Genomic DNA, 21,346 nt, shown 5'->3' with positions numbered 1-21,346 from the left:
CTGATGCTCCGTACCGGATCCTCTTCAGGGAAGAGGAGGGCACAGGAGCCACGAGGCTGGGAGCATGAGAGTGGGAGGCGGAGCAGGGCCCAGCCCGTGGTGACCACGTGACCCCTGCTGTGGAGCGGGGTGGTCAGCACCCAAGAACAGGCCCTAGGAGCGGGGTGGTCAGCACCCAAGAACAGGCCCTAAGGGACTAAGAGCCCCTTGTTCAAAGCCTGATGTTTACATACCAGCCATAGACTGAGGCAACTCGTGAACTCAAGCTGCCTCGTCCAGAGAGCGGGTGACCTTTCAGGTGGAGCTTCCAAGTCCCATTAGGGACTTCAGGGAAGAGAAGAGCCTCCAGGAATCTTGGAGTCTGTTTGGCCGGGTCTGTTTCTCAGGGTCACTGCCCCTAGCGCCTGCACCACACCTCACCTCCCCCTCCGCAGAGACCTGGTGCCCTCAGCCCTCAGTTTTCAGTGCCTGTCTCCCCGACCCTCTGCACCCTGCCATGTTCCCCCATCTCTCCAAGGCCTGAGCCTGAATTACCTCCACCTGGAAAACAGGCACATTCTCTGCCCACCTCTCCAGAGGGGGGCTCTCCCACAGGAAAAGCTGAGAAGGCAGGAGGGGAGCACATTGGCTCCTGGATTCGGGCGTGGGAGGCAGGAGGGGAGCGCATTGGCTCCTGGATTCGGGGGTGGGAGGCAGGAGGGGAGCCCATTGGCTCCTGGATTCGGGGGTGGGAGGCAGGAGGGGAGCCCATTGGCTCCTGGATTCGGGGGTGGGAGGCAGAAGGGGAGCCCATTGGCTCCTGGATTGGGAGTGGGAGGCAGGAGTTCCCTCTCTGGTTGTCAGCCCAGGGAGGAAACTAACAAGCCAGGCCCTTGTAAGCGGGTTGATTTGACCCTCACCTCCGCCCTGGAAGAGAAGGCTCGTCCTTATTTCCAGGTGTGAGTGCGGAGGTGCAGCCCCAAGGGGTGGCTGCCTGAGGGGCTCCGTGAGTGACAGCCAGGACTCATTCCCTGGCCTGCCCACCTCCACTGTCCCAGTAGATGGCCCAGAGGGCATAAGCCGGCCAAGTGCCAGTCATACCACCTGCATGAGCCTGAGGAAGGATGACACCTTCCCTCCGTGTCTGGGGTATCAGGGAGGCTCCTTGCGGAGGTGGGCTCTGAGCCAGGCCTTGAAGGATGAACAGGAGGGAGGCGTCCAAGCCCTGGGACCAGCACACTGCCATGGCAGGAGATGGGAGGGCAAAAGACTGGTTCATAGAAACCACCCATGCCCAGCTGAGGTTCAGGATTTGAGGAGACACACAGAGGACGAGCCAGGAAGAGTGTCAGGGTCAAGACCACCCACCTTCCACTGGCAGCCGCAGCTCATCCTACGGTGGTGATGGCTCAGCCATGACCATGAGGAGGACACCCACCACCTCAGCCCTGCAGGATCTCAGATGCACACGCACACACACACAGAGGGGAACATGAGGTTCCCCTCTCCCCCTGCACACGCCTACAAGGTGAAGTTCAAAGGAAAGGCACTATGCATTTCATTTAATTAGCACCAGGGAGTCCTGACAGCTGAGGGTATGTATTCATTGACTCCCCCCAGCCTGCAGAAACGCAGACCCCACAGCACAGGAACAGAGTAAACCCATTAGGGAGACCGTTAAGGGAGAAGGCACACCAGGGCCAGGAGTCCAGGTGATGCCGAGGCGAAGGCAGGCAGGGGGATCCAGGTTATAAGAGATGGGCGCCCATTGGCTTTCCGCCTCCCAGCAGCAAGGCGAAGAGGGAAGCCCATGCAGCCACAGCTTCCACAAGAAAAAAGCCTGCCAGATGCTTAGGAAGAAACCCAGGTGGCAGAGACCCAAGGGCTGGACCAGCCCCCAGCATCCTGGTGTGCCAGCTCTGCCAGCCCCTCCTCCAGGCCTGAGGGGGATCACTCACGGCATGATGGCTTCAATGACCTCGGTTATGCCCTGAGCCACTCTAGCCCCTTTGAATTTTGGAGAAAAAAGAAAAAGCACTAGACAAGCTTCAAGTGGACAAAAACCAGATGCCTTTGGCATATCATTCAGTGAGAACAGATGTTGGGCTGAAAGCCTCATCAAGGTGATGGATGGTGTGTGAGCCCTCAGAACCTACCCCTCGGCTCCCTGGCCGGGGCCACAAGCCAGTCTGTACTGAGATGCATTTGGGGGCCCCAGTCACCTCCAAGTAACCTCTAGCCTGGACTTGGAGTCTGAGTCCAGGCAGGTCAAAGTTTTAGGAATCCAGCCTCGGGCAGTTAAATACAGCCAGGCCAGTCTGGCCCCAGATAGCAGTTTTGACCCTATTGGCAGCAGCCTCTGTATAAGCACAGCCCTCTGCAGTTTGCAGACAGTGTAGTCATCCCTCACCACATGCAAGCCCACAGGAATGGTGTCATTCCCCCATTTCACAGATGGGGAGCTTGAGGCTCAGAGAGGCAGCACAGCTTCCCTAGAGTCCCACAGCCGGAGAGTATATCAGAGCCAGAGCTTGAACCCGGGTCTCCTGTCTCATAGAAGATCTTTCCACGGAAGGGGAAAGCCAGTGGCTTCTGTCCAAGGAAACTGAGGTCTCTGTCTCTTTCCCTCCCCAGAGACGTGTGCAGTCAATAATGGAGGCTGCGACCGGACATGCAAGGACACAGCCACTGGTGTGCGATGCAGCTGCCCTGTTGGATTCACACTGCAGCCGGATGGGAAGACATGCAAAGGTCAGCGTGTGGAGCTGTGTGGGTGCCCCTGCCTGTACTGGCCTGGCCAAGAGCCTCCGTATGCTTGCATAGCCGGGCCCAGGGCTGGGCTGAACGGGGGCCACGTGTAGCTGTGGGAAAGGACACGTGGCAATCATTTGCTTTGCTGTTGGAGAGGCCAGGAAGAGGGAGGGCTGGCCAGCAGCAGGGTCCCCAGCAGAGTTCGAGAGAACACAGGTCCCACGGCACATCAGCAGGTTCCTGGGCCAAAAAGGCACTGATGTCAGAGAATTTGGCTGCACGCTGGGTTGAACAGTTAAGCCAGCGTCTCTACTGTGGGACTTCCTGGGCCCTCAGTGATAGTGTGGCTTCCCAAGGCACGCAGAATGTGGCGCGTTTCCGAACCCCTTGACCTTTGGTTGCAGTGGGTCTTGCAGAGCTGATGGGGACAGTCTGGTGTAGGGCCGTCTGGGACACACAGGTCTACTCATGCCAGGAAAAATAAGGACAGTGTGTCACTACTAGGGGGGCGAGGCTAGGGGGATCCCATCTGCAAAGATAAGGACTCAGGACTTCTGCTTGCCATCAGAAAATGAGGAGTCAGGAAGACCTGAGAGTGACCGTGGTTGAAGGAAGGAGGGACAGGGCTGGGCTGCCGGTGGCTGGCAGTGAGGGAAGGCAGAGGTGTATCCTCCCACTTGTCCCCTGAGTCACCCCACAAAGACTTACTGAGTACCTCCTGGGTTGAGGGGACCCTCAGGAAACAGGAAGCCCAGGGAGCTGGGAGAGGAGAGCTGGGTGGGCTCTCGAGACAGCCCTGCAGATGAGGAGGTCCAGCTACCCCCAAAGGACAGACGGAGCCCCAAGAAGCTGTGGGCCCTGGGGCAGGGTGTTAGGCCTGAGTGCCGGAGCCCTCTGTGCAGAAGGGTGAGGGGCAGTGCTCAGTGCCCCCAGCATCGCTCCAGACCACCCTCCAAACGCCCCCACCCCAGCGCTGGCCAGTACCCCCACACTCTGCCAGGAAGGGAGAGCCTAGAGAGCAGGGCGTGGAGGGGAGAGGAACTGGAACTTCCGAAGTCCCGTCGGGGAAAATATTGAAAGTGGAGGTTAGGGTGACTTAAAATAGCTTGAGGTGGACTTTTTTTAAGCCTGTAAAAATAAATGTATTTTTGTACAGTGTATGACTTCTTCCTTGCCAACTTGCTGGGAAGAACCGAGTGATTATTGACAGAAATAACAGTGCTTCCACCTGTTTATTTGAAAATAAAGCCCTTCTGTGGCCGCCGCTCAGCCTCTTAATAGCCTTGGTGCGTTCCTGGCAGGCAAGTGGGCAGGTGGGTGGCATCTGAGTCCTCGCCACATGACTCAGTGCCAGGAGTGACTGGCCGAGGAAGCCCAAGGTCTGCGCAGATCTGGGCATCTTCACAGCCCGGCGATGGCACAGCCTGCCAGCATTTGCCTTGGGAGGGCCAGAGGGGCAGGCAGAGCTTAATTCCTTGGGCAAGGCTGGGGCTGTTGGAATGGGGTCTGGAGGCCAGGAGCCACCCTGTCTGGGCCAGAAAGGGGCCTGGTGCAGGGCAGGCATGTGGCCCAAGAGGGGGCTACTGGGATTGGGGCTCCCACTGCTGCCCCCTAACCATCCCTCGGTAGCCCAAGGGACACTCGTTTCCTCCTGCTCTGGTTCTGGCTCTGAGGGTAGGGTGGCACTCAGGAGTGATGTCCACAGCCCCAAGACGACCCCCCAACCCCCCCCACCCAACCACATTTCCTTTGCTCTTCAAGCGGTCGGGGCCCTTTCACCAGGCTGCCCCACTCGGCCCTTTGGCCAAACCTCCTCCATGGACGCCCAGCCCTGGGCCTGTGGCTGCACTCAGAGCCCTTAGGGCCCTGGCTCCCACTGGCCAAGGTCAGAGATCATCTCACTCGCTCACGGAACAGGTATGTTTTCTGGGCTCCTATTGTATGCGGGTTCCAGTGAGACAGGATGAATAAAAGAGATGGTTCCTGCCTGTAGGGGTCCTCTACTGAGTGCGGAAGACAGGTTTTCATTTTTAAAATCACTAAGATAATTGAGTGTTACAGGCTGCTTGGTGTGGGATAGAGAATTTCAGTATGGCAGGAGGTTGGGGGAGGCCGGGGAGGGCTGAGGGGAAGAGGCATTTATCAGGCAATGATGGGGTCAGGGGAGGCATTTTCAGCACTGTGACTGTTGCCAGAGGCCTGTGGGTTCAAGGACCTGGGACTGGGAAGGACGCAAAGGAGGCGGGCCAGATGGCGCAAGGCCCAGGGCTACCCTACAAGCTTGGCCAGGTCCCAGTCAGCACTGGGCAGGGGAGGCTCACACCCAGGTTTTCATTTTGAACTGACCCTGGCCACAGTGGGGTCACAGTAGGGTCTGGAAGACCAGCAGCCAGGCACAGCTGCTGTCACTCAGGCTCGTGGCAGTGCCAAGGCAGGACTGGCAGCAGACATAGAGAAGGCAGAGACTAGACATGTCCATAAATGCCCACATTTCAGCACCAAGGGACTGGCTAGAACTGCCCACGGGACCACCTCGGGGAGCCTGAGAAACCAGACGGTGGCCTCCAGCCCCAGGGTTGGTGCCGTTGGTATGTTCCCAGCCCTGGCTGGAGAGGCACAGGCAGGAGGAGTCCCAACAAATTGAAGACCCTGGCCCCAGGGTTTGGTTCCTCGGTCAGGTGCACACCCTGATCTTGGCAGGGTCTGGGGAGGATCTCAAAGGAGAGAGTTCAAAGGCTCCATGTTTTCTGAAAGCCAGAATGTCAATGTCAAGCAAGAGGAGTGGCTGGAGAACAAAGGTCACAGCGGGCTTGGACAACCCAGGGCTGCAAACCCCGGGCAGGTGGGGGTCACATGGGCAGGTGGAGGCAGGGTTGGGAGAGTTGGGAGGTTTTGTCCAAATGTCGGGGACGAGGGGGGCGTGGAAGATGCGCCTAAGCCCTCGTCTCAAGGGCTCCCTGCTGGGTACCGTGCCCATTTGGTGTTGGGAGGTGGTTATCTTGCTAATCGGTCCCTCCAAGAGGAAGGGGGTTCTGGGCCTCAAGAATAAGGATGCAGGACTGCTGCTTGCCGTTGGCAAGTGAGGAGTTGGGAGGATGGGAAAGTGACTGTAGCTGAAGGAAGCAGGGAAGGGCTGGGCTGCCGGTGGCTGGCAGTGAGAGAAAGCAGACGTGTATCTTCCCTTCCTCAGCGGGAGCCTGCATTTCCCTCAGGGACACCTGCCCCTCTTCCCAGCATCTCCAGAACAATCTGGGAGAACCCCCCACCTACCGCCTGTTTCCTCTTCTCCCTCTGCAGTGCTCTGGGCCAGGCAGGCCACAGCCAGGGCTTTTACCCGAGTGGGAGCAATGGTGCCCTGGAGTGACCGCCACCTGGCCAGCCCCGCCTAGCAGCTGGCCCTCCCTGCTGGGCACTCCAGGATGGTGCCAGCCCATGACCCTGTGCCCTCCCTCTGCTCCCACCCAGAAGCCCTCCCCTACATGGTCCCCCACATGAGATAGGCAGGAGGGAGCCAGAACCAGTGTCCTGTGCATCCCTATAGCTCACCCCATCGCCCTGCCCCCATGCACACGCACTCAAGCTCCAACCCTGGGTGATGTACCCAAAGAGTCCACTCAGTGGCCCAAGACCCCACCCTTCCCTCAACCCTCAGACCCTCTCCATTGTCTGGAATCACCCTGACCCATTCCTTCATTCGGTGAGCGTTCCTAGACACTCACGCTGGGCCCTGGGGCACCAGACAGGAACAGCCACCCCCAAGTCTGTGTCCCAAGGCCCTCTCATGCCCCCAAAGGCAGTAGCTCCCGTGAAGAGGGAGCTACTGGCTCTGGAAAAACACTGGGAAAGGCTTTCTGGAAGGGCCGTTTTTCCCAGGGCTGGGGTCAGCAGGTGAGAGGGGGGCTGTGGCTGTACTGGGTGCGGTCACTGGAGTCCAGGCTGCCAGGGCAGGAGCCAAGCAGCCTGGAGAAAGGAGGCAAAGCAGCCTGGCCGGGCTGGAAAGGAAGCTCTGGGAGCCTCTGCAGAGGGAGGGCCCACATCCTAGCAGACTCAGGAGCCTCAGAATGCTGGCCAGCAGGCAGGGACTCAGCCAGATTTGTGTGTGGAAGGTGGTGCTGGCTGCCTGGTGTGGGGCGGTGGGGTGGGAACCCAGGAAGGAGCGGAAGGGCAGAGAGGTGCAGAAGCTGCACCCCAGGGGCCATGAGCCCAGCACCCCCTTTACTATATCCTGAGGTAGTGTGAGGAGGGGGCTTCCCTCCATCCTGACCCCCAGGCAGCCAGCTACACCAGCCCGGGCCTCAGGCAGACATGCCTCCCTCTGCCTGTCTGGTTGCTATGACAGCCCCTTAGCAGACAGGCCCAGATGGGGCAGGGGATGGGGCTGGGGGTTCTGGAAGGCCTGAGGCTCCACTGAGGAGGCAGGAGTGGTGAGAATGATCACGTGCTGCCCCTGTCTGCTTAGCAGCCTCAGCTCATTTCAGTTTGCTAAGGATGCTGGGAGAGGCGATGCTAGGAGAGGCACCATTTAGCAGCCCGGTTTGCAGATGGGATCCTAAGGCTCAGAGAGGTGCCTTTCCCTGCCCAGCATCACACAGCCAACTGAGGCAGAGTCAAGATGGGCCTCTGTTCTTCTACCTGAGACTTCTATCTAGAAATTCCCCATCTGCCTATAATCCCAGGGCTAAGGGGGAAGGAATGATAGAGATTCCTAAGCCTCCGCCCTGGACCAGCACAGCTGGGCTTCATATCTCTTTCTTGGTGGCTGCAGGGCCAGCGTGATGTGCTGCAGCAGGCCCGTCTTTGGGTTCGGATGGTGCTGGCTGAGACCCGGCTCCTGCGTGTGGTGCTGTGACCTCATCTGTAAAATGGGAGCCTGCTGTCTGGGTTGTTTTGAAGGTCACATGAGATGATACCAGAAAGTACATGCCATGTCCCTCCCCCAGGCTCCCAGAGAGCCATGTGGGCATCCAGCCCTGCACTCCTCTGATATTCTTGACCAGAGATTTGACCTCTAATAGCCTGGTTTTGTCATCACTGGGGGATGTTGCCTGGGAACACTGCTTTAGGACTTTGGGCAGGTATCGAGTCCAGCCTGTTTGGTATGAAGAAAAAAAAGGGAGAGCGACATGGGCCGGCCTGAGGTCAGAGTAGCAGTGCCAGGAACAAGTTGCCTCTACGGGGCTCAGTGCCATCTTTAAAGTGGGGGCAGACTTACCTTCTGCACAGAGCGGTGCCAGTGACACTGGACAGGGCCCTTCAGGTACCTGGCTCAGCAACCATGCCCAGGACGGGCTCTGCAGATGCTGGAATCTGCGCCTGGCAGGTCTGCTGAGACGTGACTGGTGACCAACAAGAGCTGATCTTCCCATTGTCCTCCCTGGAAGGGCCTCTTCCGCTGCCTCCTTTTTGCTTCTGCAAGTCAGGGTGAGACCACCGTCGTGAAAGGCAGCACTGATTATTATTATTTTTTTGTTTGAGATGGAGTTTTACTCTTGTTGCACAGGCTGGAATGCAATGGCACAATCTTGGCTCACTGCAACCTCCACCTCCTGGGTTCAAGCGATTCTCCTGCCTCAGCTTCCCGGGAAGCTGGGATTACAGGCATGCGCCACCATGCCCAGCTAATTTTGTATTTTTGGTAGAGATGGGGTTTCTCCGCGTTGGTCAGGCTGCTCTGGAACTCCCGACCTCAGGTGATCCGCCCGCCTCAGCCTTCTAAAGTGCTGGGATTACAGGCGTGAGCCACCGTGCCCGGCCAGCACTGATTATTTTTTTAAGCCACCCTGCAGTGTAGAAATAAAACCTCTTATTTTTGTTACTCACTGCTGGAGAGAGTCTGGAGGGGGTGGCCAGCATGGGGGCCTGGAGGTCGGGACCCAGGAGGAATTTGGGAGTAGCTGAGACTGTGTCCTTTGGAGAAAAGGCCCCTTGGGGACAGGGACCTCTAGTGGCACAGAATGCCAGGCTGGCCCAAGGCCTAAGGGCAAAGCCCAGATGGGCGGGACAAGGGAGCAGGAGCATGGGGGCTCACAGGGGTCAGGGCTGTGTTTAGGGTGAGGAAGACATCTGTGAGGCATCGGCCAGCAGGCCATGCTGGGAGGGAGAAAGTTTCCCGTCCCTGGAGGTGTGCAAGCAGAGGCTGACTGGCAGAGTTGCTCAGGATGGCATCATTTCTTACACGGGATCGGGCCAGGCAACCTTCGGAGCATACTACAACTCATTCACTGTTAAGCAAAGAAGCAGCTCAAACAAACAGGCGGGGAGTCAGGCTGGGAAAGGGGGGAGCGTCAGGCCCGCTACATAGCCCAGCTCCCCACTTACCTTTTGAAGCCTCTTGAACCAGTTGCTTTCCCTCTCTAAGCCTCAGTCTACTCCTCAAACAGAGGCAAAAACACCTACTTTTTGAAAAAAGTTTCTTGAGCGCTGACCAAGCACCGGCACCGTGGAAGTGTTTTTTCACCTAGTCTTCGTGATGTCCTTCTAAATGGGTGCACTTCCTGTCCTCGCTCTACAAGCAGGAGACCAAGGCTCAGGGGTCCAGGAGCTTGCTGAGGTCACCAGAAGTGGTGCCTGCCTGCTCCAGCCTCCCTGTTGGCCAGGCGGCCTCCCTGAACCTGCAGATGAGAGGACATGGGAGAGTCGCTGTCCCTGCTTTCTTGCCGGGCACAGCAGCCATCAGTTCCTCTCTACTCAATGTCTCACATCCCAGGCTTGCCAAGTCTCAGGGGAAGTGGTGAAGCTTGGGGAGCTGGCCCTTCCCAGTACAACCCAGCCCCGACCCTGACCCCTGCGAGACAGGGCCCCCACCCCTCTGCACAGCTGGGGAGCCAGCAGCCAGCTTGGGAAGTGGGCACCAGGCAACTCAGGGCAGTGTCATCCCCTGCCGCTAGCCTGCCGTCCCCCCGCTGGTCACACAAGCTGATTCTCCTGGCTCTCACTCCTCCATCCCCCTTGGCTCCCACAGACATCAACGAGTGCCTGGTCAACAACGGAGGCTGCGACCACTTCTGCCGCAACACCGTGGGCAGCTTCGAGTGCGGCTGCCGGAAGGGCTACAAGCTGCTCACCGACGAGCGCACCTGCCAGGGTGAGCCCCTGCCATGCCCCAGGTGGCTCTCGGGCCCAGCGGGATCGTGCCCCTTCCCCTCCTGGGCTGACACGGGCTCCTAGGAGGGAAGGGGAATGCGGATGGGGCTGGGCCCGAGGGAATGGGGTCCTTTACGACTCTAGGGGACATCCAGTCCAATCTGTTCCTTTTATTGATGGGACACTGAGGCTCGGGAGGGCTTCAGCACATGTCCCAGGTGGCAGAGGGAGCCGGTGGCCCAGCTCATCAGTTCACCTAGCCCCTCCCTTCCCAGGTGGCCCACGGGCCTCCCAGCAGTGAACTCCTCTGGCTTCGGAGGTGGGATGCTGCCATCTGTTGGAAAGCGTTGCACATTGCAGGCAGGCGCTCTCGAACAATCCTCACCTGCTGGGAACAAGGATAATGAGGAGGGGTCTGGGCAGAAGCCAAGAATCCCGGCCTAGGAAGAGTCTAGTGGGATCCAGGATGCAGCAGGAGCCCAGAGGCTGGCAGTGCAGAGCGGGGTCAGGGAAGGCTACGGGGAGGGTCCGTTGGTGAAGTGCTTGAGGGGTGAGTAGCGATTTTCCAGGAGGAGCCAGGGAGGTAAACCCACCCAGGAGATGGCGCTGCCGGCCTGAGGAGGTTTAGGGGACCACAAGGAACTTGGTGGGGCCGGATGAGGCCATGAGGAAGGAGACAGGTACCCTGTGGGCCCCACACTGGGAGAAAGTGCAGGGGGTGGGGCACCCCATGTAGCAGGGCAGGGGCTGTCTTTCCCTGACGATTATCCAGCTGTGCTCTGGTGGTTTTTTGCCCGCGGGGTACCAGCAGTTGCGGGCAGCATGTGGCCTTGTCTGGGTACCAGGCTGTGCTTCTGCCTGTCAGTGCAGCTCGGGGGCTGGCACGGGGCAGGGTGAGGCCCTGAGGAGCGAGGGCTGTTCTCCCACAAGGTCCCTGAGAAATGTAAAAGCAGGAGGCTGGCGAGAGTAGGGCCAGGGCCTGCCGTCCTCAGAATCATGTGTGCCCCAGGCCAGCCACTGCCTTCCCCAGGCTCAGCCTCTTCGTCCTTGGACGGGCATCCTGGCCCTGTCTTCTCCTCAGGGCCTGAGGTCTGGTCAGGAGCACAGCGTCTGTCCAGGCCCTATCAGGGTTCTTCTGACTTTGACTTTGTTCCTCTGTTGGCCTTGCCAAGTTCTTCTGCAGAGGGCTGAGGAGAGCCCTTGACCTTGCATCCCAGCTGCCCCCTGAAAGAGGCAGGCGGCTGTCGAGGAGGAGGTGAGATCGCTTGTGAGGCCCTGTCCTCACCCGCCCCACCCCCACCTGTATCTTTTCCACCCCCTTCCAGGCTCATCTTTCTGAGGTCTTGGGGCTCTGGGCTCCACAGGTCCAGCAGGGAAGCGTCCATGCTCCTTTGCTTGGCACTCAGGGGACCCCAGACACCCCCCCAGTCCCCCTTGGGCTCCACACAAGTGGACCTGCCAGGGTGGCTCCTAGGAGGGGAGGGGAGGGGAGTTCAGATGGGGCTGGGCCCAAGGGAACAGGTGCATCCCCTGGGCACCCCATACTCTTACCTCCTAGCCACTGCCTGGAGCACCCTTCCTCCACATTCATTCGCTCATTCTAGGCTGGTCCCATCCTTCAGATTTTAGCCCAGGTGCCGCAAGTACCCGGAGGTCCCAGATCCTCCCTGGGAGGGAGCACACTCGCCTTTGAGCACCATGCACAATTTCTTCCTTGTGTTAGTGGTTTTATAAATACGCATATATTACAAATATTTGTGAAATTACATGAGCTAATGTTTTCAAAGAATGAACTCTTAACTGTTATGCCCAAGGAGGGGCAGGTTGGCGTCTGTTTTGCCTTCAGGGGTCCCCATCAACTGTCCCATAACAGCCATTTTCCTCAGAATTTATGGCCAGGACAGACTTGTCTCCAGTCAACATGTGGTTCATTTTTTCCTTTCCAGGAACAAACACCCCATGACCTTCCCTCTTTCCCTTTTTACCTTGGCTGCCAGGAAGCTCATCATCACATTTCACATTCTATCAGAGCTCCCTTTTTGACCTTTATGGGTGGCATATTTCCTCTTCTCTTTTTACCTGTGTGGTTTTCCTTATTTTCTCAAGAAACATCATGGGGTGATGGGGAAAGATGCTTTGGTCAGCATCCAAGAGGCCTAGGTTTATGTCCCAAGTCAGCTGCCTCCCCAGGGCCCTGGGGCCAGCTGCAGTCCATTTCCTGCAGGCGTGGATTCAATGCCTCTCTACCACTCCTAATCGGAGTTGACTGTGAGATAGTAAAATGGCAGAGATTCATAATAATCCCTTCCATTCACAATGTTTCTGCCCTGCTCGTCTCCAGAAAAGATGTGAGGTGGCTCCCAACCCAGAAACAGAAGGCTAATGGAGACACAATGGAAAGTCGAGCAGCAAGGAGTCTCCCATTTCCTGTGGGTCGGTGCTGTGCTGCGCCTCCGCCCAGGGACTGTGTGTCCACAGATGTGCCTTGAGTGACTGAGAGTGACAGGCCTTGCCCACCCACCACTCCCTCAAACTCCTCCCCCAACTTTGTCTCCCTGTGGCCACGCAGACATCGACGAGTGCTCCTTCGAGCGGACCTGTGACCACATCTGCATCAACTCCCCGGGCAGCTTCCAGTGCCTGTGTCACCGCGGCTACATCCTCTACGGGACAACCCACTGCGGAGGTCTGCAGCCTGCCCGCCAGGGCCACCTCCCCCCCGAGGCACGCGCCTGGCCGCACGGCCACCTACACTGCACCCCGCATCCCAACCCTGCCCTCAACCCTGGGGGGCCTGAGGCCTCAGCAAGGATGGGGACTCCTGGGCAGAGGGGCTCAGCCAAGGACAAGTGAGGCAGGGCTGGGGAGACAAGGGGTAGCAGGGAACGGTTAGAGGTGGGTAGCAGGTCTCTACCAGTGCCAGGCCTTGGCCAGATGGACACGGGGCTGGAAACCCCATTTACTAGAGAACTCGGGCCAGGAGCGGGGACACCAATACATGGAAATTCCAGACAGCTCGTTCCAGGGAGGCTCACAGCAGAGAGGGGCAGAGTAGAGGGGCAATTCGGGATCCTCAAGGGGGAGTGTTTGGCTGGGGGTAGGGAGGCACTCCCGAGGGATCCGCATGAGAAAGCAGTGGACAGAAGGACCGAGAGGCAGCCACAGGACTGGAGCCCACAGGAGGGAGCTCAGAGGAAGATGCAGATAGGGGGCGCCATCCCACCATGCAGGCTGCGTGAGCCCACAGGGGAGTTGAGGGTTTATTCCCAGTCAGATGAGAAGCCTGCGGAGGGTTTAAGCAGGGTGTGATATGGTCAAGTTCATGGAACTAGATGCCCCAGTGACCACATGGAAAGGAGAGTGGAATCCAGGGTACCACTGGGAAGACAGCTCCAGGCATGGGAGCATGCACTGCTGGAGCCGGGGCAGGGTGGGCAGGGACGGAACAAAGAGGAAGGTTCTAGATGTATTTAGGAGTCAGAGCCAGGCTGCTGAGACTTGGTGTTATATGGGCATGGTGGGTGAAGATTAGGAAGCCAAGGACGGTCCCCCTGTCTCTTCCTTTTCTGTGACCTGGGGGTAGCCACACTCACGATGCCAGGCCACTTGAAGATCAGACAGGGTCAGGCAAGAATGTGATCAGGACGTAGCTGGTGCTTGGGCTTCTGGAGGCGGGCTACAGATTCTTCTGGAAAGACTCTCGAAAACTTGGGCACCCCTTCCCTGGGCCTGCCGAGTGCAGGCAGCTCAAGAACTAACAGAATGTGGGGCCCAGCCCCTTCCCCCAGCTCCAGCGGGTGCTTTTGGTCAGAGGAGGAAAGGCCTCAGCGGTGACCTCTTTCACCCTGGTGTCTGTTGTACCGCAGGGGACCCGGGGCTAGAAAAGGGCTTGTCCAGAGTCCCACGGTAAAATCAGTTTCACAATCCCTGGAGCAGTGCTCATTCCCTGTGCCACAAAACCTGGTTGGGTTGGAACTTTAATCGTGTGCTACCTCCTCTGCCCCCTAGCCTGGGGTGCAGCTGCTTGAGTTCAGAAAACCACCCAGGTTCCTGGGGGAAGGGACATTGGGGTCTGTGAGGAGCCTTATAAACCCACGCGTGTGTGCGCGTGTGGCATGTGCACTGCTCATCTGCATCCCGTGATGCTGTCCGACTCAGTGGGGTCAGGAGATTCTTGCCCTCTTGTCCTGGGTGGTCCCTTCACCTGCCAGCCGCCAGCCACCAGCCTCCCCTCTGCCCTTACGCCCGCTGTGCTTCCAGATGTGGACGAGTGCAGCATGAGCAACGGGAGCTGTGACCAGGGCTGCGTCAACACCAAGGGCAGCTACGAGTGCGTCTGTCCCCCAGGGAGGCGGCTCCACTGGAACCGGAAGGATTGCGTGGGTAGGTGGCCGCCCTGTGCTGCTGGCTCCTCCCCTGCACCTGGGCTTGGATGGGAGGGACAGTGGCTTTTCTGAGGTGGGGGTGAGCAGGACAGCCCCTCCCTTTCCTCTAGGCCTTGCATTCCCAGGCAGAGGTTCTCTGCTGTTGGGGTATGGCTGATGGGAATGAGGACTTGCAGAAAAGGAGGGGGTCCCAGGCAGAGCATGCCAGTGTCAGCCAGAGGCACTGCAACAGGGACCTGCAGTGGGGAGGAGGGCACAGAGGAGATCTGCAGGTCCATGTGCAGCCCAGCCGTGGGGCACAGGGACCCTGCTGATGTCTCCATAGGGCTGGAAGCTTAGAGGGAGTGAGTGTGGAGGCCTCTCCTCTGGCAGCTTCCCCTTGTCTTGCTGAGGAGGCTGAGGGGGAGGAGGAGGGTCACTTGGGGTGCAGCAGCCTCAGTGGGGCACAGTTGCAGGGGATGTGGCAGTGCCTCCTGGAAAGCCCATGGTCCCTGCACCCTCTGCAGGCGTGCTCGCAGCACTGGGTGCCCCTAGGCTGAGTTCTGGACGGGCCCCTGCGTTCCCTGGTTCCCTGTACATGGGACCCTGTCTGGGTGCTGGGGCTGTGGGCCTGCCCTCCTGGAACCTCCACGCCAGGTCCTTGCCCCGCCACACTCTGACATCCCCAGGGCAGCCTAAGTGAGCCTTTTAAATTTAAGTTAGAACAGCCCTCTGGGCTCAGAACCCCACCCCCACCCCCACCCTCCGCCCCTTCCACCCCCCGTGACTCCTCCTTTGACTCTGAATCGAAGCCACAGTGCTTGGAATGGCCCGAAGGCTGCCGCCAGCTGACAGGATTGCCCTCTGCTGTCTCCCTCGCTTCACGCCAGCCTCACTGACTTCGCAGGGCCTCCACCAGCCCTCAGCCCGAGGCTGTGCTCTCCTCTTGGCCTGGAGGGGCCCCCCACACCAGCACTCCTCACTCCTCCCTTGCTGTGAGGGTCTGTGAGTGAGGCCTGCCCCATCACCCACCCAGAGCCGCAGCCTTGGCCACTTCCGCACCCATCTGGGCCCCCTGTGCTTCCAGCTTTCTTTCCCTCCCATCACACTCCCAGCCACCAGAAGTAATGTGCACTTTACAGGTTCGTGTTGGTTTATGTCTGTCTGTCTGTCCATCTCTCTCTCCTCACTAGAATGTAAGCTTTACACAGTTAAACAGGTCTTCTTGGCCTGTCCCATTCACTGCTAGAGCCCCAGCACCTGGAACAGACCCTGACAATCACAGACACAGAGTAAATATTTGTCAGTGAACACATTAACGAATACAAACCATCATTTAATATCTGAAATCCAAAGGCTGAGTTTATCACTTACTTGTGGAAGGACTTGCTGTGCTTTTCAGGCAAAGTCTCACTGAACAAAGTCAACTGCTGCTCTTCTGCTGAGTTTTGGGAAAGAGCTTGTTTGGGGTTGTATGGGTGGCGGAGGCAGCATGAGGGGATCTCCGTCTTAGAAGCATAGGAAGGATATGGTACCTTCAGATTCTTTGCAGGAAAGCGTTGTTCATTGAGGGTGTTAGGGGGTCATTGCTCTGTGGTGAGCAGGTTTACACAAACCTGCCTCCAAAGGCCAAGGAAACTGAGTGGCAGAAGAAAGAGGCTGACACATTTAGTTTCTCAGAAAGAAACATTTGGCCGGGCACGGTGACTCACACCTGTAATCCCAGCACTTTGAGAGGCTGAGGTGAGCAGATCACCAGATCACCTAATTTTTGTATTTTTAATAGAGACGAGGTTTCACCATGTTGGTCAGGCTGGTCTCGACCTCCTGACCTTGTGATCCACCCGCCTCAGCCTCCCAAAGTGCTGGGATTGCAGGCGTGAGCCACTGAGCCCGGCCACTTCTACTGCTCTTTACCATCTGTTGCTTTTGAACTTTTTCTTCCATCCAAGATCCTAACACTTAGGTGAACTCATTGTGATACAGATCTGATCATCCAGGACAATAACTATCCAGCGATATCCTGAATTCTTAAGCAAATGTTTGTCTGTCTCCTGGAGTTTAGGAAAATTTCCTTCAGCACTCAGCATAGCTCTAGACGTGGCTTTACATCCAGCATTAGAGATCTGATTTCTGGCTTTCCTGGGATAAACCCTAAGGGAGGAGTTGCTTGTGTAGGAGATGGAGGGGCAGGAGTGGGGGGGGGGGATGCGATAAGTGGCTGGTGAAGATGGAGCTGGGCAGAGAGAGTGGCAAGTGGATTTCGGAAGGTTTGAGTGGGAGGAAACTGAGGCCAAGGTATACCAGTGGCAGAAGCTATTAAATGATGAAATTTTGTCTCCTAACATTTTAGAGCTCCTCTTAAATATATTAATGTATTAGTTTTGATGCGTCAGAAGTTCCCACAATGACCAATGTTATTCTAAGCTGGTGGTGGTAGTTGTCGCTGTTTAGGTTTTGTGGTGAGTAGGGGGCAGTTTGCCATTTACCAGGACAAGCACAAGTTAGGATAATAGTCTAAATTCATAAGGCTGCAGGAGTTCAGCCAGGGAAGTTGCAGCCTTGGCATAACCAGCCCATGATCATCACTTTCATCAGTCAAAAGTGTGTGCTTAGCATGACGTTCCGGTTCCCCCAACCAGACACAGGCTGGAAAGGGCCGTGCAGTCAGTGACCTGACAGCTGTGACCCCAGAATATGGAGAAAACAAAGGGGCCTCCTTTCACGTGTTGGCAGAACAGGAGCGCCCTGAGGAAGATTTTAGAAGGGACCCAAGGAAAGCTCTGCCTAGTTGCCTACAGGAATTGGCCCCTAGTATCATAGACCTCTGACCATTGATCCTGGGGGCCAGCTTGGATTGAGTTGGAAGCATGCAGGGCCTGTGTCGCTATCTGGTCCCCAAGGAGAACCCTGTTATCTATCCATCAAACACAAGACAAGTCAGAGCACAACAAAACTCATGGGATAAACCTTTATCTAATAGTCAAGCAAAAGCAAAGTGCCCAGCAGCAGAACACACAGGTAAATGTGTGTCTCCGAACACAAGGTCTTGCTCCCCAGCCAGAGGCCCACTTGCTAACAAAGCAGTGAGCACGAGAGAGCAGCAAAGCAAGTGAGAGCTCAGAGTGTTGTCGCACCGTGCCCTCGCAGAAAGCAATCAGCAGGACAGACAAAATGTGGGCCCCGGGGGTTGACCAAGGACACCTGTGGCCCACAGCACCCAAAGGACACTGGGAAGCAAGGGTTTCTAAAACAATCTTGGAGGAACCTCCAGAATTACCAAAGGATGAGATCAGCCACCGCTCAGTATCTGAAACCAGAAAGCTGAGCTGTCGCTTAAGTAAGGGGGAGCTGTGTTGGTCAGGCAGGCTCAGGGAGCAAAGCAAACTGCTGATCTTCCCTGGGGATTTGGGGCAAAGCTTATTCCAGGCAGGTGGGGATTAGGTTGATGGGAGTCTAGAAGCATGGCCTGTGTGGGTTACAGAAGGGAGGTGACTTGACTGAACCTGGAAGCCTGGTCACACTGGAGTAACTCCACATTGATGACTGACCAGAGTGCGAGGCTGTCACTCATGAGGTGGCTTTCAGAGGCGTGCCACATAAGCCAGTTGTCACCGACCAATTAGCCGTCTGTAAAATCAGTTCTGGTATTTGCCATGGCTGTAGAACCGTCCGTCTTTTCCTAGGAGTCCGGGGGACTTTTTCATCCTCTAAAGATAAGTAAGCAAGTGAGAAATTCTGGAGGGCTGTTTCTCCAGACACCTGATGGCTGTAGCAGGGGCTGCCGCAAAGAGGTGCTTCCGAGCGATCCCTCCCACGGCCCCTCCCAGGAAGCCAGTGTTCATTTACCGCCGTTCCTTTCCCCAGTGGGAATGGACGCCGCCCTGGAGAGCTCAGCCCTGCCCTCAGGGAGTTTCTGATCTGGGGATGGGGACATGAACCTTCTCACAGCCAGGATTAGAGCCTGAAGGGGAGGAGGGACTAAGTCAGCTGTCTGGGCCCAGCATCCCCACACGCCCAAGGGACCTGCGATCTCCAGGCGCCTTCCCACCAAGCCAGCCCAGCCATGGAAGAAGGGAGTTGGGGGAGTCCCCATTAGGCCATGCCCAAGACCCTCCTGGCTCCAGGAAGCCTCCGCCCTGGCCTCTCTCAGCCCTCTCTCGTATCTCCCTTCACAGAGACAGGCAAGTGTCTTTCTCGCGCCAAGACCTCCCCCCGGGCCCAGCTGTCCTGCAGCAAGGCAGGCGGTGTGGAGAGCTGCTTCCTTTCCTGCCCGGCTCACACACTCTTCGTACCAGGTAACCCGGGCCGTCCCTGAGATGGGATGCTGTGGCAGGGGGGTCTTCCTCCCTGGGGTCCCACCATTGCTCCCAGCTGTCCTCCAGGAAAGAGTCTGACCTAGGAATGAGGGTCTCTGATAACCGAGTGACCCTAAGGCAGCTGTCTGGTTTTCTGTGGGCCTCGCTGTCCTTCTCAGTAAACCCAGTGGGCTCCTTCCTCCTGGCCACTTCCCTGTGGTTGTGTAGCAGAAACTGGCAGAAGAATCTGTCCTGATCTTCGTCTCACTCCACAATCCCTCTGAGGCCCCAAGAATCTGAGGGCCGTGGGAGGGAGGAGCACCAGGCCCACCTCACCCATCGGCTTCTCTGCAGACTCGGAAAATAGCTACGTCCTGAGCTGCGGAGTTCCAGGGCCGCAGGGCAAGGCGCTGCAGAAACGCAACGGCACCAGCTCTGGCCTCGGGCCCAGCTGCTCAGGTAACCCCCCGGCCTGTCCATGCTGCATGCCACTGGGTGACTTGACTGCATCCAGCAACATGCTGGTGGGGGAGGAAAGGGCACCGCCCAGGGAAGACCTTCCTGCTCTCGGCCCTGCTCCATGTGGCCTGGGGTGCTGGTGATGAGCCAGGCCCAGGACCTAGAAGCCAGCAGGCTGCAGGCCGAGTTCTAGCCCAGGGTCAGGGAACCGTGGGAGGGCCCTTCTGGCTCTGAGGTCACAGCCAGAGTGGTTCAGGGACTCTAACGTGCTGTGAGTGCACAGATCTCAGACTGTATGGGTGGAGCAAGCCACATCTGCTGTGGCTATTAGGTTCTCCCGAGTCAGAGCTGGCCTGGCCGTGCAGAGCGTGCCAAGAAGCGCCGAGGTGCAGCACAGTCCCAGCCCTTTGGGAGTGACCCGCTGGGCTTGGTCAGCATGGCACAGCCAGCCTTAGCTCCTGCCAGCTAAGGAGCTGAGGGTTGTGTCTTCAGCAGCTTTTCTTATTCAGGATGCTGGATTTGATAGATAGGTGCATTTCTGTATGTTTCTTTATTTTTATTATTATTATTTTTTAAACGGAGTCTCGCTCTGTCACCCAGGCTGGAGTACAGTGGCGTGATCTCGGCTCACTGCAACCTCCGCCTCCCAGGTTCAAGCAATTCTCCTGCCTCAGCCTCCTGAGTAGCTGGGATTACAGGTGCCCATCACCACACCTGGCTAATTTTTGTATTTTTAGTAGAGACATGGTTTCACCATGTTGGTCAGGCTAGTCTGGAACTTCTGACCTCAAGTGATCCGCCTGCCTCGGCCTCCCAGAGTGCTAGGATTACAGGCGTGAGCCACCGCACCCTGCCCATTTCTATATACTTAATGCATATGTGATTTGATTCTAAGCACCTGTGGTGGTAGGATTCTTTAGTCCAAGGGCTATGATTTGCTCTTGCAAGGAACCGGCAGTCCTGGATCTATAGTATTTCAAAGCCCCTCCCCTTCCTTGCTGTCCTATCTCTTCTGTTCTACGCTCTTTCCTAAAGCACAATCATGGCTTGCTGATGGGGAGGAGGTAGGAGGATCCCTGTCCTCCTTCACAGAAGACCTCTGGCGGGTGGCCCCTGGGCTTGAGCTTGTCCCCACCATCCATGTGTTCATCTGTTTTAGGCCTTGCAGGGACAGAAATGGGGCAGGAGAGGGTCCCCCACCCCAGGAGAGCTGTCGGGGCACAGGGACTCAGATCAAGCCCCACCCCCAGCTCCAGATGGATTTGTCCCCTGGCAGCCCCCGTCCCCCACCATCTCCTTGCCTGCAGGAGAGGCCACCACCTGGGGGAATTTTGGCTTTCCCCAGATGCCCCCACCACCCCCATCAAACAGAAGGCCCGCTTCAAGATCCGAGATGCCAAGTGCCACCTCCGGCCCCACAGCCAGGCACGAGCAAAGGAGACCGCCAGGCAGCCGCTGCTGGGTGAGTGGGACGCCCTGCTCCTAACCCACACCAACGGGGCTGTAGAAGAGTCCTCATGCCTGGGAGCTGGGGCCCCAGGGTCCAGCGAGTCTGGTTTCCGAGGGTGGAGGTCTCTCTCACCTGGCAGCTGTTTATTGAATGAGAGTTTCCAAGGACATTGCAGGCTGGGGAAACAGCGGAGGGCAAGCTTGGTACGAGGGGCCCCGGAGGAAGGCACCAGCTCTGTCCCCGTGAAGATTCCTTCTCAAACCTAACAGAGCTCTCAGCACGCAGCAGGCTCTGCCCGGAGCCGAGTCCCCACTGGCCAAACCCTCAGCAGGCCCAGAGCTGGGGGCACAGCCTCATTCATGAATATGTATGAGATGCCTCCACCTGCAGCAGCGTGATGGACCGGGCGTGAGACCTGGCTCAGCCACCAGCCCCTCCTGAGACCCCGAGCCAGCCCTGGCCTTCTGTAGCCTGAGTTTTTCCATCTGCACCACGGACCAGGAAGTCCTTGCCAATGGCACTCTGTGTGCAGGGCTTGGTAGGACCTTGCTCCCTGCCCCATGCCGCCTTTGCCACAGTGGTCCTTTCCTCGTCCAGACCACTGCCATGTGACTTTCGTGACCCTCAAGTGTGACTCCTCCAAGAAGAGGCGCCGTGGCCGCAAGTCCCCATCCAAGGAGGTGTCCCACATCACAGCAGAGTTTGAGATCGAGACAAAGATGGAAGAGGCCTCAGGTAGGTGAGGGGTTCTCCTGGGGGCTTCTGCAGGCCTGAAGGAGGACGACAGGCTGGTGGCGCTGCCGGGGGCCTGCCAGGCATGAAGCTAGGCTCCCACCAGAGCACAGCTGTGGCTGGGATGGGAGCCCAGCTTCTGGAGACAGAGGCAGGCCCACAAGCAAAGGGAGCTGGCAGGGGTCAACGCCTGCAGCCCAGGATAGAAGAGGCAGCCCAGGGCAATGAGA

At 57.7% G+C, this 21,346-nt stretch overlaps 1 protein-coding gene across 3 annotated transcripts in view; it reads left to right on the top strand.

Moving 5' to 3' along the window:
- Positions 1 to 21,346, top strand: part of SCUBE1 (signal peptide, CUB domain and EGF like domain containing 1) — a 146,835-nt gene that overhangs the window by 102,589 nt on the left and 22,900 nt on the right. For all 3 annotated transcript variants that reach the window (XM_034948492.4, XM_034948491.3, XM_055105419.2), the window contains 8 exons: positions 2,614 to 2,730; positions 9,692 to 9,814; positions 12,383 to 12,499; positions 14,074 to 14,196; positions 18,356 to 18,475; positions 18,830 to 18,934; positions 20,280 to 20,396; positions 20,982 to 21,119. In XM_034948492.4, the coding sequence (XP_034804383.2) occupies positions 2,614 to 2,730; positions 9,692 to 9,814; positions 12,383 to 12,499; positions 14,074 to 14,196; positions 18,356 to 18,475; positions 18,830 to 18,934; positions 20,280 to 20,396; positions 20,982 to 21,119 (960 nt within the window). The remainder of the gene's footprint in view (positions 1 to 2,613; positions 2,731 to 9,691; positions 9,815 to 12,382; positions 12,500 to 14,073; positions 14,197 to 18,355; positions 18,476 to 18,829; positions 18,935 to 20,279; positions 20,397 to 20,981; positions 21,120 to 21,346) is intronic.

The sequence above is a fragment of the Pan paniscus genome, chromosome 23 (assembly GCF_029289425.2).
Source record: "Pan paniscus chromosome 23, NHGRI_mPanPan1-v2.0_pri, whole genome shotgun sequence".
NCBI classification, from domain to species: Eukaryota; Metazoa; Chordata; class Mammalia; order Primates; family Hominidae; genus Pan; species Pan paniscus.
The sequence above is the reverse complement of the archived record's forward strand: the minus strand, read 5'-3'. Positions and strand labels throughout refer to the sequence as shown.